At 42.8% G+C, this 15,910-nt stretch overlaps 1 protein-coding gene across 2 annotated transcripts in view; it reads left to right on the top strand.

Moving 5' to 3' along the window:
- The window catches only part of cfap61 (cilia and flagella associated protein 61), a 227,752-nt gene that overhangs the window by 61,215 nt on the left and 150,627 nt on the right, over nucleotides 1-15,910 (top strand). For both annotated transcript variants that reach the window (XM_067989400.1, XM_067989401.1), the window contains one exon: nucleotides 15,020-15,066. In XM_067989400.1, the coding sequence (XP_067845501.1) occupies nucleotides 15,020-15,066 (47 nt within the window). The remainder of the gene's footprint in view (nucleotides 1-15,019; nucleotides 15,067-15,910) is intronic.

Raw genomic sequence — 15,910 nt, forward strand, 5'->3', positions numbered from 1 at the left:
CTACATTTGCTGACCACGACATTACATTCTCCAAGTACTAAATTTGGACGTGATAACGTGCAGTGCTTACAGTAGTGGAACCAATCCTGCGCTAATGCTAACACAAAGATAGCCACAGAATGCTTGTATCTAATCTACTGACTGGAACAGGCCGGCTTGGTTTCCTATTTCTCTTCTTTATGAGGAGAAAGCTCAGCGAGGTTAAGCTGAAATGTGTTAAATTTGCCCCAACTGTCACTGGTGCGTAAGGTCGCACTCCTGCATTGAGAGAATATCTAAGGCAGAATTTGTAGCAAGGTGGACAGAACATCGTCCTGTCATCTTGTGCATTATAGGCACAATTATTCAGAAAGCCTTAACAAGGCAACAACAACTTACATTCTCTAGCATCTTTAACGTAAGAAAATGTCCCAAGGTGCTTCACAGGAGTGTAATCAGACAAAAATAGACACTGAACCAAAGAAGGAGATATTAGGATGGGTGACTAAAAACATGGTTAAAGAGGTAGTTTGTAAGGAGCGTCTTAAAGGAGGAGAGAGAGGCAGTGAGGTTTAGGGAGGAAATTCCAGAGCTAAGGGCCTAAATGGCACATCTTTAAAACAAGTGTAATGAGCTGGTTAGATTAATACAATTATTCTTTCTTTTTATTCCTTTAAAAGTTACTTAATTAATCCTGGAATTAAATATAGTGACCATGCGAAGAGCAACACGGAACATGTGTTCTGATACCCGCAGGTTTACAACAATATTTGACCCTGCAGCATGGAAAAGGGGACAAAGGAGATTTACCAGACTGGTACCGGTGATGAGGGACATCGGTTATGTGGAGAGACTAGAGAAGCTGGGATTGTTCTCCTTATAACAGAGAAGGTGAAGGAGAGGTTTGATAGAGGTGTTCAAAATTATGAGGGGTTTTGGTAGAATAGATAGGGACAAATTGTTTGCACTGGCAGGAGGGTCAGTAACCAGAGGACACAGATTTATGACAATTGGCAAAAAGGCCAGAGGGGAGATGAGGAGAATTTTTTTATGCAGCGAGTTGTTATGATCTGGAAGGGTGGTGGAAGCAAATTCAATAGTAACTTTCAAAAGGGAATTGGATATATGCTTAAGAAGGAAAAAGCTGCAGGACTATGGGGAAAGAGCAGGGGAGTGGGACTAATTGGATAGCACTTTCAAAGAGCCGGCACAGGGACGATGGGCTGAATGGCCTCCTTCTGTGCTGTAAGATTCTATGATTCTAAACGGCCGAAAGCACGGCTGTTAGTGGTGGAATGAAGGGAGTGGGGGATACACTAGAGGCCAGAATTGGAGGAATGCAAAGTTGTTAGTGGGTTCCCTTTCCCCTCCCAACCCCCACTTCCTTCTGTGTCCGGGCCTGCAAAAAACTCTCCCCCAAGTCACTTACAACAGCACTTTCAAATTCCCAACTGGCTAGCCTTTGGCCCTCCATTCACCATGACATTTCTGCAGCTACCGATCTGCTCAATCACACCCTCACCTCCACCTTTGATGCCCTTGTCCCCATTAAAACCATTACTCTCTTTCACCCTGGTCGTTCCCCCTGATGTGGCCCTCATCTCCACTCCCTTAAGTCCAAGGGACGCAGACTTGAACGTTTATGGCGGACAACTGGTTCAGCCATTCATCGCCAGATCTGGCTGAATCGCATAAAGCACAATCGGGTCCCATGATCGGGCACTGCAAGCTCATGCAGGGTGCTGTAGCCGTTTCTCTGAGGCAGAATTTGACAAATCCACAGCGGTGACTATTTTACATTATTTGAGCTGCAAGGTTGGTTTAGTGAGCCGCATTTCATTCAGCAAGAATGGCAGTGAGAAGGGATGAGGGTGACGTCATCAGAAGTGACGTCACTAGCAGAGCCGTAGCTTTTTAGCATGTGCTGAGAGTGACGTCATCAGGTGGTCTGACGCATGCTTGGTGACATCATTGGGTGGCCCGGCGCATGCTCGGTGATATCATCAGGTGGCCTAGCGCATGCTTGGTGATACCATCGGGTGGCCCGGCGCATGCTCGGTGACGTCATCGGGTGGCCCGGCGCATGCTCGGTGACCTCATCGGGTGGCCTGGTGCATGCTCGGGTGATGTTATCGGGTGGCCCGGCGCATGCTCGGTGACCTCATCGGGTGGCCTGGCGCATGCTCAGTGGTGTCATCGGGTGGCCCGGCACATGCTCGATGACGTCATCGGGTGGCCCGGCGCATGCTTGGTGACGTCATCGGGTGGCCCGGTGAATGCGCAGGAGGATGACATCATCGCGTTGACCAAAACTGTCGTGGCTTAACAGGTCGGGGGAAGGAGGAAGATCAGGAAAGCAACAGTGATCGGGGATTCAATAGTTAGGGGAACAGACAGATTTTCCGCGGCCGCAGACGTGACTCCAGGATGATATGTTGCCTCCCTGTTGCCAGGGTCAAGGATGTCACTGAGTGGCTGCAGAACATTCTGAAGGGGGAGGGTGAACCGCCAGAGGTCGTGGTCCACGTCGGTACCAACGACATAGGTAGAAAGAGAGATGAGATCCTGCAAGCAGATTTTAGGGAGCTAGGAAAAAGATTAAAGAACAGGACCTCAAGAGTAGTAATCCCAGGATTACTCCTGGTGCCACGCACTAGTGAGTACAGAAATAGGAGAATACAGCAGATGAATGCATGGCCGGAGGGATTGTGTAGGAGGGATAATGGGGGACTTCAACTACCCTAATATAGATGGGAGAGTAATAGTGTAAAGGGCAAAGAAGGGGAAGAATTTCTGAAGTGTGTTTAGGAGAACTTTCTTGGTCAGTGTGTTTCAGGCCCAATGAGGAAGGAGGCATTGACGAAAGAGATAGAGAGCAAGATGAAGCAAAAAAAGGAGGCGTATGACAGATGTCAGGTTGTTAATACAAGTGAGAACCAGGCTGAGTATAGAAAGTTCAGAGGGGAAGTAAAAAAGGAAATAAGAGGGGAAAAGAGAGAGTATGAGAATAGACTAGCAGCTAACATAAAAGGGAATCCAAAAATCTTCTATAGGCATATAAATAACAAACGGGTATTAAGTGGAGGGGTGAGTCCGATTAGGGACCTGAAAGGGTTTATATGCATGGAGCCAAAGTCATGGTAGAGGTACTACATGAGTACCTTGCATCTATCTTTACCAAGGAAGAAGATACAGCCAAAGCCACAGTAAAAGAGGAGGTGGTTGAGATACTGTATGGGATAAAAATTGATAAAGAGGAGGTACTAGAAAGGCTGGCTGTACTTAAAATAGATAAGTCACCAGGTCCGGATGTGATGCATCCTAGGTTACTGAGGAAAGTAAGGGTGGAAATTGCGGAAGTACTGGCCACAATCTTCCCATCCTCCTTAGACACAGGGGTGATGCCCGAGGACTGGAGAATTGCAAATGTTACATCCTTGTATAAAAAGGGATGCAAAGATAAACCCAGCAACTACAGGCCAGTCAGTTTAACCTCGGTGGTGGGGAAGCTTTTAGAAACAGTAATCTGGGACAAGTGTGAATTAATAAGGGAAAGCCAGCATGGATTTGTTAATGGCAAATTTGTTTGATTGACTTGATTGAGTTTTTTGATGAGATAACAGAGAGGGTTGATGAGGGCAGTATGGTTGATATTGTGTATATGGACTTCCAAAAGGCGTTCAAAAGTGCCACCTAATAGGCTTGTCAATAAAATTGAAGCCCACGGAATAAAAGGGGCAGTGGCAGCATGGATACGAAATTGGCTAAGTAACAGGAAACAGGGTAGTGGTGAATGGATGTTTTTCGGGCTGGAGGAAGGTATACAGTAGTGTTCCCCAGGGGTCTGGGACCACAGCTTTTCTTGATAGATATTAATGACTTGAACTTGGGTGTACAGGGCACAATTTCAAAATTTGCAGATGACACAAAACTTGGAACTGTAGTAAACAGTGAGGAGGATAGTGATAGACTTCAAGAGGACATAGTCAGGCTAGTGGAACGGGCGGACACATGACAGATGAAATTTAACGCTGAGAAGTGTGAGGGGATACATTTTGATAGGAAGAACAAGGAGTGGCAGTAAAAGCTAAAGGGTGCAATTCTAAAGCGGGTGCAGGAACAGAGACATCTGGGGGTACACAGGTCGTTGAAGGTGGCAGGACAGGTTGAGAAAGTGGTTAAGAAAGCATATGGGATCCTGGGCTTTATACATAGAGGCATAGAGTACAAAAGCGAGGATGTTATGTTGAACCTTTGTAAAACACTGGATCGGCCAGAATTGGAGTATTGTGTCCAATTCTGGGCGCTGCACTTGAGGAAGGATGTGAAGGCTTTAGAGAGGTTGCAGAAAAGATTTACTAGAATGGTTCCAGACATGAGGAACCTCTATTATGTGAATAGATTGGAAAAGCTGGGATTGCTCTCATTATAGGAGAGAAGGTTGCGAGGAGATTTGCTAGAGGTGTTCAAAATCATGAAGGTTCTAGACAAAGTAAATAAAGAAAAACTGTTCCCACTGGCGGAAGGGTCGCAAACCAGAGGACACAGGTTTAAGGTGATTGGCAAAAGAACCAAAGGCAAATGGTTAGGATCTGGAATGCACTGCCTGAAAGGGTGGTAGAAACAGGGTCAATTGTGGCTTTCAAAAAGGAATTAGATAGGTACCTGAAGGAGAAAAATTTGCGGGGCTACGGGGAAAGTGCAGGGGAGTGGAACTAGATAGATTGCTGTTGCAGAGAGCAGGGGCAGGCTTGATGAGCCGAATGACCTCTTTCTGTGTTGTAACCATTCTATGATTCTGTGATTCTATGATGAAAACCATGTACCCACACTGTCGCTAATAACCCCATCAAACTAAATACTTTGGAAGAGAGCTGCGGTGATTAATGGGGCATTGTGTGTGGGTCATGGATTGTTTCATTGTTTTCAGGTTTATTGGCTAGAAAGTTGGGCAGTGGGTGTTAATTGTATGATTTATATCAATGCGTGTTAATTATATTCAGGTGGTGGGGATCAATTGGGGACTCTCTTGTATTCTTTATATAGGAGAGCTTATCTAGGGTGTGGTGTGTGTATGTGTAAGGGGAATCTCCATAAATAAAAGCTTGGAAATGTCTAAAGACTAGACTCTAGTATTCTATCCTTCACCACATAGCTATCCAATTATAACATGGTAGCAGAGAATGGTTGCCTAAAGATGGAGGTTGGAAACTATGTTTTTTTTTTGGACATAAGAAAAACTTGAAAGCCTAGTAGCTATTTTGGTTAAATCGTTGAGGTACGATTTCCCTCCAATGTTCTCAGAGTTGATTTGTGGACAAAGAGAAAACAAGGCACGGCCTTGGCGTTATCACTTCCTGAATGAAGTAAAATCAGAAGTAAGGTACTTTCCGAGATGGATGCAGATCTTTTGGATAATGATGAAGGTTTTACCTTTCTAATAGAATTTCTGGATCAAATCTATGAAAGATGACCTGTTAGGTGCTTATGAGGCCTGGTCAGCATTTGATAGATTTTGGAAAACGGATGGTCATTCAATGGAAGAGTATATCATGGACTTTAACAAATTGTACAAAAGGTTGACAAAGTTCCAATTGGAAACCTCTGGACCGGTACTTGCGTTTAAATTACGAGATTGTGCTAAGGTGTCTTAAATGGACAAGCAACTGGTCCTAACAGGTGTCCAGTTCTCAGAAAAGGAGATTTTGTTGGATCAAATGTCTACTGCCTTAAAAAAATTCCTGGGGAAACAGTCATTCCTTCAACTTTCATGGAACAAATAAGGCCTTCCACTGTGACACAAAGAATAGAAGATTCTATGGTTATTAGGTTCCGAAATATTTCAGATACTAAACGCAGGCGCCAGACTGGGTTTCAAAATTTTTAAGAGACCAGATGCAGGCATCAATATGAGACAAGGATTAGAGACAGCGTGGTGATGTAAACAAATCCAGTTAGATCAACAGAAGACAAAATTGGGACAGTAATAATGGTTGAATGAATTCCAGGAATGCCCAAGGGAAAATCAGGAGATCCGTTAGATGTGAGACTAAGTATCATTTATGAGGCAAATTGCCCAGAGCGAAGACACAGGGTCTTTGAAATAATGCATGAAGAAAGTAGTTCTGAGGATGAAGTTAATAATGAACAAGAACAGATTATACTGGTCACAAGGAGTTTTAATTCTGTGATGAATGTATTAGTCGCGGATTCCTTTAGTTTTGTGGTGTTAGTGCATGTACTTCAACTGTATGCAGGGTAGATTGGTTAAAATGTTATCTTGATTCAGTAAGTAGTGAGGATCGAAGCAAGGTTAAGCAATATAAAAGTTCTACATATCATCTCCAAACCTAAAACAACTCCTTGAGGTCACTTGAGAGTGGTAATTCCATATAAGAGAGTTGGAGTAAGCCATTTTATAAGTACGGATGTAGTCTCTAGTGAGATTCCTATGCTTTTGGGTAAACCTTCCGTGAAAAAGGCAAAAATGAAACTTGACATGGAGCACAGAAATTGGGTAAACTGCAGTTTACCCAGTCAGGGCATTATTGTATCCCCTTAATAAAACCTGATGTTTCTCATCAGTGCGTTAGGCAAGCGTTAATGGCACCAGACGAAAAGAATAAGAAAGAAAAAAAACCAAATTGTATTAAAGATAGATAGACAATTTGCCTACCCTACTTGTCAATGTTTAAAAATCCTACTAAAAGATGCAGGTATAGTTGATGAGTATACGAAGCTAATAGACGAGATTAGTGAGAACTGTGAAATCTGTAAGAAGTATAGACAGAGGCCCCCACGTCCTATTGTAAGTGTTCCTTTAGCACGTGACTTTAACGAGGTAGTTGCCATGGATCTAAAGGTATGGGACAAAGACAGAAATGTTTTCATCTTACATTTTATTGATCTGGCTATGAGATTTCATATTTCTACACTAATATATAGTAAGGAGAAGAAGGTTATTCTAGATAAAATTATGGAAAAATAGATAGGGACTGGACTTGGGACACCAGCAAAATCTTTGACCGCTAATGGAGTTGAATTCACAAATGTGGAGTTCAGAGATGTGTGAGAATATGAATATAATTGTCATGAATACAGCAGCTGGGAGCCCTTTTAGCAATGGCCTTTGTGAAAGAAATCATGCTGTGATTGATAGCATGGTGTATAAAATTTTGGCCGATCGAACAGAGTGTAAATTGTCAATTGCCCTAGCATTGGCAGTTCGTGCAAAGAATTCTCTTCAAATGGTTGGAGGATATAGTCCTTACCAAATAGTCCATGGGTGCGATCCCAAATTACCTTCTGTTCTTTGTGATAATCCTCTTGCTCTAGAAGATACTACAATTAGTGCCATTTTTCCTGAGCATTTAAATGCCAAGCGTGTAGGGAGACAGGCTTTTATCAAGACTGAAGTATCAGAAAATTCATAGAGCGCTGAGGCATCGTATTAGACCATCTGAGACAGAGTTCAATTCAGGAGATTCGGTACACTATAAAAGAGAAGGCCATAGGGAATGGAAAGGCCCTGGTAAGGTAATAGGTCGTAATGGTAAGACAGTAATTGTCCAACATGGTAATAAAATTGTTAGGGTTCATTCCTCACTATTAATTGGAATTAATTATAAAATCTCAAATTCTGAGCAGCTGATAGAAGTAAACAAGGCACCTTGTGCCTCAGATGTTCATGATTTTTTTGATGAGGTTCCTGAGGAACAGACTGACGTAGATCAAGGGCTGGACAGTGGTAATGTCAGTGATCAAGAAACATATGACAGAGCTATCACTTCCATAAATATAGATTAAATATAGATAAATGTGTACTTAAGTTCCCATCCTTAGGTGACCCAAAGAAAATGAAGCTTCTTATCTTTAGCCATGCTTCATATGCTAATCTTCCTGATGGGTATTCTTGTGCAGCGGGTTTCATAGGCCCTGATATTAGCGGGGGTGATTGGGCGCGTGGCAAACCCGCATGAACCAAACTTACCGTTTCCGACCCGATCGCACATTGACAGTGGTTAACGTCCTCTTTGGGTTTTGCGCCCGGCAGCTAGCCTGTATTCAGGTGGTGTGTATCAATTGGGGCTCTTGTATCCTTTATATAGGAGAGCTTATCTAGGGTGTTTTGCGTGTGTAAGGGGAATCTATGAATAAAAGATTGGAAACAACTAAAGACCAGACTCTAGTATTCTATCCTTCACCAATTCTAACAGTGGCGGGAGTCGTTCCCCTTTTACATTACCAAATGAATAGTGACACTGTGTCCTAACTTCCGAAGTTTGGGTCGTCCGACAACGCTCGTGCACAACACCTCTCCTTGTACTTCTGGATTTTCTGGTCTGATGATGCCTTCTGAGACATCAACTTGCTGCCATTCCTGCTCAAGCATGATCCAAATCTAACGGGGTGTTTGGGGGGGAGCGAAGAGGGAGAATGTGATCCAGATCTAAGTGGTGGAGGGAGAGGGAGAGCCAGATCCAAGTCTAATGGAGTGTGGTTTAATGGAGGGAGGGGGAGTAAGAGATCGTGATCCAGATCTAATGGAGGGAGGGGGAGCAGAAGATCGTGATCCAGCTCTAATGGAAAAAAGGGTAGGGGGAGAAAGTGATCCAGGTTTAATGCATTTTGTGGGGTGGGGGGGAGAAGGAAGTGAAAATGAGGGAGAATATGATCCATGTCCCCACCTGGATCAAATTCTCCTCCCAACCCCTGCATCAATTAGACCTGGATCACGAACTCCGGTTATCTTCTCTCAGCCCCCTCCCCCACCGACTTACGGATGCATCGTGCTCTCCTCTCCCCACCCCCTTTATACTTGGATCATGTTATCCTCTTGCCGCCTCCCCACCCCTGCATTGCGCTCTCCTTCCTCCTCCCCTCTCCTTCCTCCCTCCCCTCCCCCACCATCTTATACCTGCATCGTGCTGTCCTCTTTTTTTTCTCCTGGCCCTCCCCATAACCTTATACCTGGATCATGTTCTCGTCTTCCCCTTGCCCTGCGCCCCTCTTAGTGTTGGATTGTGCTCTCCTTTCCCCCCCACCCCCTCTTTATACCTGCACTGTGCTCTCCTTTCCTCCACCCCACCCTCCATAGATGCATCGTGCTCTCCTTTCCTCCGCCCCACCCCCATACCTGCACGTGCTCTCCTCCTCTCCGCCCCCCCACCCCCCCCTCCATACCTGCATCATGCTCTCCTCTCTTCCCCCCAGCCCCTTATTAACTTCCCAGGTTGGGAACTAAATACGCCAGGGTACTTCATATTTTGGAAAGACAGGCAAAATGGAAAAGGAGGGGAGGGTAACCCTGATAATAAAGGATGACAAAAGGACAGTAGTGAGAAAGGATCTTGGCTCGGAAGATCAGGAAGTAGAATCAGTATGGGTGGCGATAAGAAATAACAAAGGGTAGAAAACACCGGTGGTAGTTTATAGGCCTCCTAACAGTAGCTATACCATTGGTCAGAATTAATCAAGAAATAATAGGAGCTTGTAACAAAGGTAATGGAATAATCAAGGGGAACTTTAATCTTCAGATAGACTCGGCAAATCAAATTGGCATGGGTAGTCTGGAGGACGATTTCATGGAATACATTTGAGACAGTTTCCTAGATCAGTAAGGTGTGGAACCAACCAGGAAACAGGCTATTTTAGTTCTTGTATTGTGTAATGAGACAGAGTTAATTAGTAATCTTATAGTAAAGGATCCTCTGGGGAAGAGTGATCATAATATGATAGAATTTCACATTGAGTTTGACAGCGATATACTTAAGTCCAAAACTATAGTCTTAAACTTTAATAAAGCCAATTACATAGGTATGCGGGGCAAGTTGGCTAAGGTAGATTGGGAAATTAGGTTAAAAGGTATGACAGTAGATAAGCACTGGCAGACATTTAAAGAAATATTTCAGAATTCTTAACGAATATACATTCCATTGAGAAATAAAAACTCCACAGGAAAAGCGATCCATCTGTGGTTAACTAAAGAAGTTAAGGATAGTATTAGATTAAAAGAATAGGCTTATAATGTTGCGAAGAACAGTCATAAGCCTGAGAATTGGGAGAGTTTTAGAAACCAGCAAAGGATGACCATAAAATTGGTAAAAAGGGAGAAAATAGAATGAGAGTAAACTAGCAAGAAATATAAAAATATATTGTGTAAGATTCTACAAGTATGTAAAAAGGAAGAGAGTGACAAAAGTAAAAGCTGGTCCCTTAGAGGCTAAGACAGGAGAAATTATAATGAGGAATAAGGAAATGGCAGAGACGTTAAAAAAATATTTTGTATGTCTTCACAGTAGAAGACACAAAAAGCATACCAGAAATAGTGGGGAACCAAGGGGCAAATGAGAGTAAGGAACTTAAAACAATTATTATCATTAGAGTTGAGAAATTAATGGGACTAAAAGCCAACAAATCCCCTGGACCTGATGGTCTACATCCTAGGGTTCTAAAAGCGGTGGTTGCAGAGATAGTGGATGCATTGGTTGTGATCTTCCAAACGTCCCTAGATTCTAGAACGGTCGCAGCGGATTGGAAGGTAGCAAATGTAACACCGCTATTCAAGAAAGGATAGAGAAAAAAACGGGAACTACAGGCCAATTAGCCTGATATCAGTCGTCGGGAAAATGCTGGAATCCGTTATTAAGGAAATGGTAACAGGGCACTTAGAAAATCATAATTTGATTAGGCAGAGTCAACATGGTTTTATGAAAGGGAAAACGTGTTTAACAAATTTATTAACTTTCTTTTGAGGATGTAACTAGCAGAGTAGACATAGGGGAACCAATGGATGTATTATATTTGGATTTCCAAAAGGCATTCGGTAAGGTGCCACATAAAATGTTGCTACGCAAGATAAGGGCTCATGGGGTTGGGGGTAATATCTTGGCATGGATAGAGGATTGGTTAACGGACAGAAAACAGAGTAGGAATAAACAGGTCATTTTCAGGTTGGCAGGCTGTAACTAGTGGGGTGCCGCAAGGATCAGTGCTTGGGCCTCAGCTATTTACAATCTATATTAATGACTTAGATGAAGGGTCCGATTGTAATGTATCCACGTTTGCTGACAATACAAAGGTAGGTGGGAAAGTAAGCTGTGAGGAGGACACAAGGGATATAGACAGGCTAAGTGAGTGGGCAAGAAGGTGGCAGATGGAGTATAATGTGGGGAAATGTGAGGTTATTCACTTTGGTACTAAGAATAGAAAAGCAGATTTTTTTAAAATGGTGAGAAACTATTAAATGTTAGTGTTCAGAGAGATCTGGGTGTCCTCGTACAAGAAACAAAGAAAGTTAGCATACAGGTACAGCAAGCAATTAGGAAGGCAAATGGCATGTTGGCCTTTATTGCAAAGGGGTTGGAGTACAAGAGTAAGGAAGTCTCACTACAATTGTACAGGGCTTTGGTGAGAGGACACCTGTAGTACTGTGCACAGTTTTGGTCTCCTTATCTGAGGAAGGATATACATGCCTTAGAGGCGGTCCACCAAAGGTTCACTAGATTGATTCCTGGGATAAGAGGGTTGTCCTGTGAGGAGATATTGAGTAAAATGGGCCTATATTCTCTGGCGTTTACAAGAATGAGAGGTGATCTCATAGAAACATAAGATTCTGAGGGGGCTTGACAGGGTAGGTGCTGAGAGTTGTTTCCCCTGGTTGCAGTGTCTAGAACTAAGGGGCATGGTCTCAGGATAAGGGGGCGGCTGTTAAAAATGAGATGAGGAGGAATTTCTTCACTCAGAGGGTTGCGAATCTTTGGAATTCTCTACCCCAAAGGGCTGTGGATGCTGAGTCATTGAGTATATTCAAGGCTAAGATAGACTTTTGGGGTCTAGGGGAATCAAGGAATATGGGGATCGGGCGGGAAAGTGGAGTTGAGGTCAAAGATCAGCCATGAGTGGCAGAGCAGACTCGAGGGGCTGTTTGGCCTACGCCTGCTCCTAATTCTTATGTTCTTATACCTACAACGTGTTCTCCTCTCCCCCCTTAATCCTGCATCGTGCTCTCATCCCCCCCCACCCTTATACTTGCATCGTATGCCGATGGCAGCGAGTTGATTTTGGAAGGCAGGTGCAGCCCAGGTAAGTGATGTCATCGGACGACACGAAAACCGGATGTTAGGACCCAATGTCACTATTCACTTTGAATTCTTTATCCAATACTGCATAATGTTTTGCTGGTAATGACCTGATGACGTTGCCTATTTTAATTTGCTACAAATGTTACACCTGAAGTTGTAGTTTGGATGTCATTGATCCACCAGATTGTTACCAAAATTATAATTCTCAATGAATTTATATTGTGTTGATTCAGGTTGTTATCAAATTTTATCCAAATTATATGGCTATGTAGTAATGACATATATGCATTTGCACTGCAGCAGTGAGCTCTGACTGGCCTCGTATAATAGGCAAGGTGAAAAGAAACCTGAAAGAAATAATTTCAAAAATCTGCAGTTAAATCTGTGTTTTCTACCTCATCATTTGCCCTTCTCAACTATAACAACCTCTGCCATTATTTTCTATTACAAAAAAGTATAAGGAAGCAACAGTGCAGACAAGGGACATGCTTTCCCTCTACTTATCCTTCAAATGTACTAAGTGCCATCGGAAACAAAAACCAGGCTTTCATCCCAATTCTTTGTAGCCATTCATGCAATCATATGATGCTACAGTTTTCTTGAGGCAGGCGGCCAATTTTAACAGTTGTAGTGGCATGGAATTCAGGAGCTTTGTTTTTAAAATGCTGCTGATTGGCATTTCCAGTGGAATTCACCCGGTTTGATCAAGGAATAAAAAGATGCAAATGCTATAAAAATAGAAAATGCTGGAAATACACTGTAGATTAAAGAGAAAAGACAACTTATTGATGTTTCAATTGTGTAATCTTCATCAGAATTGAAGGCTGAAAAAGGAATAGCATTTTGGTAAGGTTGGAGAAAAATAGAGAAAAGAGGGACAGAATCAGCAGATGTGCCAATCAGAGAGAGAGAGAGTAAATGGGCTAGGATTTTGTTCCCTCGTTGAGTTTTTACTACAATCCAACAGCTTCATGGTCACTTTTTCACTGATACCAGCTTTTCATTTCCACATTTTTTAAACTGAATTCAAATTTTCAAACTGCCTTGGTGGGATTTGAACTCACGGTTTTTGGATTCTAGTTCAGTAAAATAACCACTAGACTAATCTAGATCCAAGGCTGAGCTTCAAATCCCATAACTTGTCAATCACCAAGACTATTTACCTCCACCTCTGCAGCGTGCCTGCCTCTGTCTTACCTCATCTCTGCTGCTGCCAAAACCCTTGTCCACACTTCCATTATCTCTGGACTCTTTCTTCAACAGCCTCCTCTCTGACCTTCCAGCCTTTTTTTTATTCGTTCATGGGATGTGGGCGTCGCTGGCAAGGCCAGCATTTATTGCCCATCCCTAAATGCCCTTGAGAAGGTGGTGGTGAGCCTCCTTCTTGAACCGCTGCCTACACCTTTAATGAAGTCCAACTCATCCCGAACTCAACTGCTTGCATCCTAACGAGCACTAAGTTCCACTTACGCATCACCTCTATCTGAGCTGACCCACACTGGGAGTGAAATTGGGCTTTAGTGATAGTGCAAAATTGGTGACAGTGAATTTAGCAGCCCGTTTCACACCCTGCCTGATTTTTATTTTAGAGTGACTTCAATGGAAAGAAAGGTTGGGTGGGGTGTAAAGCAAGGTGTCGATTCCCTAGTGCCCATTTTGTGCTATCACCAAAGACCAATTTTACCCCCACTATCTCTAAGTGAATTGAATTTAAAATCACTATCTTCATCTACAAATCCCTGGATGACCTTGCCCCACCTTATGTCCCCTCTCCTGCTTCCTAGCCCTCTGACAGCCTTTGTGCATCCCCTTTCCTTCTATTCTGTCAGCGGTAGCAGAGCCTTCAGCCATTTTGTCCCTACTCTCTGGAAGTCCTGCCCTAAAAGCCTCTGCATTTCTATTCTTGCTTTTTAAAGCTTCTTTAAAACTCATCTCTTCGACCATACTTTTGGTCACCTCCCTTAATTCCTACACAGAAAAGTACAGTTGGAGCAATTAATTCTTTTAAAAGTGGGATTTTTGTTGCAACTTTCAAAATATATTGTTCTTCTCCCTCACCCCCCCCCACCACCCCCAACAAGAAGCACATTGCTGTCTGGCTAAGTCTTGAGGTAAATGTTAGTAACTTATGCCTGAGACTCTGCTGTTGAAATTCTTGATGTGATTTATTTTTTTTTGATTACCTGTGGTGAAGAGCCTACCATGTCCCTGCATTCTGGGACACATGCTGACATGGTTCTTAATCCTGATTGCTATCTAGTAATCTCTGCTGGAAGCAAATTTGTGTAGACATCATCTGACAACTATGGTCAAATAACCTTGCAACACTTACTGCCTGGGTTCACAAACGATGAATAGCCATTTGGGGGAAGAAGTGGAGGTTTCTTTTGCATTTGGAGCTATACTCCAGTATAAGTTACTTACTTCATGATAGAAGACGAATGGGAGGTAATTGAAGGAGGGAAATTAAAATATAGGGCTACAGAGGTATGGCGATCTGAGAATTTAATGAATATACATACATGCATTTCTGCATGTTAACACTCTTTGGGTTATGAATCATTACCTGTAACTGATAGAGTTTTACATTTTTATATATATTTTGTCTCAGAAAAGTGTGAGACATGGTACCATGGAGTGTAGGACAGAGGTTTGTGTGTGCAATTTCCTATACGGGGAAGATTTCAATCTCAGTCTTGCTGTGGCCCAAAAGAAGGAGGAAACATCTGAAGGCCAGTCAGCCCCTGGCAGCCAACATGGCAGAGAACTGAGAGAAACTTTACTTGCTGGCAGCTTTACTTACCCTCCACACCTATAATGTGCAGGGAATTGAGAAGGCCTCAAAGAGGTGGAAGCTAAATTGCTAAACATGGCTGTAGTTGTAATCAAACAAACGCACATGACACTGTTCTGACTCCGTATAGTTAATTGAGAAATTTCTGCTTTTCTACCGACAGCAAAAACTACTTCATCTTCACATACTGAAGACAACGCAGATGGACAGGTATGCCACTTTAAATAATGGGCCAGAAATTGCTCACCTCGGGACGCCGTATTGCAATGTCATCCTCTCTCTCCGCCGGCAAATCTAGGAAGCAAGTTCGCAAATGCGCACGTGCACACTAAAACCCGGCAATCGCGGTCTTGCTCCCATTGGTTTGCTGGCGGTTTGACAGTTCCGAATTAAAGGGACATGTTACGCTACAATCGGTGGAATCATTAAACATTTGTAAACTTACCCATCTGCCCAGCTGGAACGAATATCCTTACGCCACCAAAAGGCACGCTGAAAAATACTAGCCCTATTCTACTTTTTAAAAGCGCGATGACTGTTAATGACTGCGAAACAACAAAAAATTAAATTTAAAAAATGTGGAATGTCATGTTACTCTTTAATATTTTTTGATCATCAAAAATAATTTTTAAAAATTTTTAAATTTTTTTTTACTATTAACTTCTGTAAGTTTCATTACATTAAATCATTTGCTTGGCTTTTTATAATAAGATATGTTAAATTTTTATTTAAACTAACATACAGAAGTTAACTGTGAAGGAATGATTTCTAGTTGCCTGTTTGTTGGCGTGACTTCTTGACAGATTCTGTGGGCGTGGCTTCCATTCCCACAGTCTGTATCGGTTCCGAATGAACCTGCGCTGAATTCACAGCGTACAACTTACAAAAGAATTGAAGAAGGAGGAAGTGGACATCGGGAACCACGAGTTAAGTTTCTTCGTAGTGTTTGCCTGCAGGATGTGCGGACAGCCTTGCCACACCGGTTGGAGCAAGTTCTGGCCCAATCAAAAAGAATTACAATCAAAAAAATCCCTCAACTTTGAATGTAGCCATG

The sequence above is a fragment of the Heptranchias perlo genome, chromosome 8, assembly GCF_035084215.1.
Source record: "Heptranchias perlo isolate sHepPer1 chromosome 8, sHepPer1.hap1, whole genome shotgun sequence".
Taxonomy (NCBI): Eukaryota; Metazoa; Chordata; class Chondrichthyes; order Hexanchiformes; family Hexanchidae; genus Heptranchias; species Heptranchias perlo.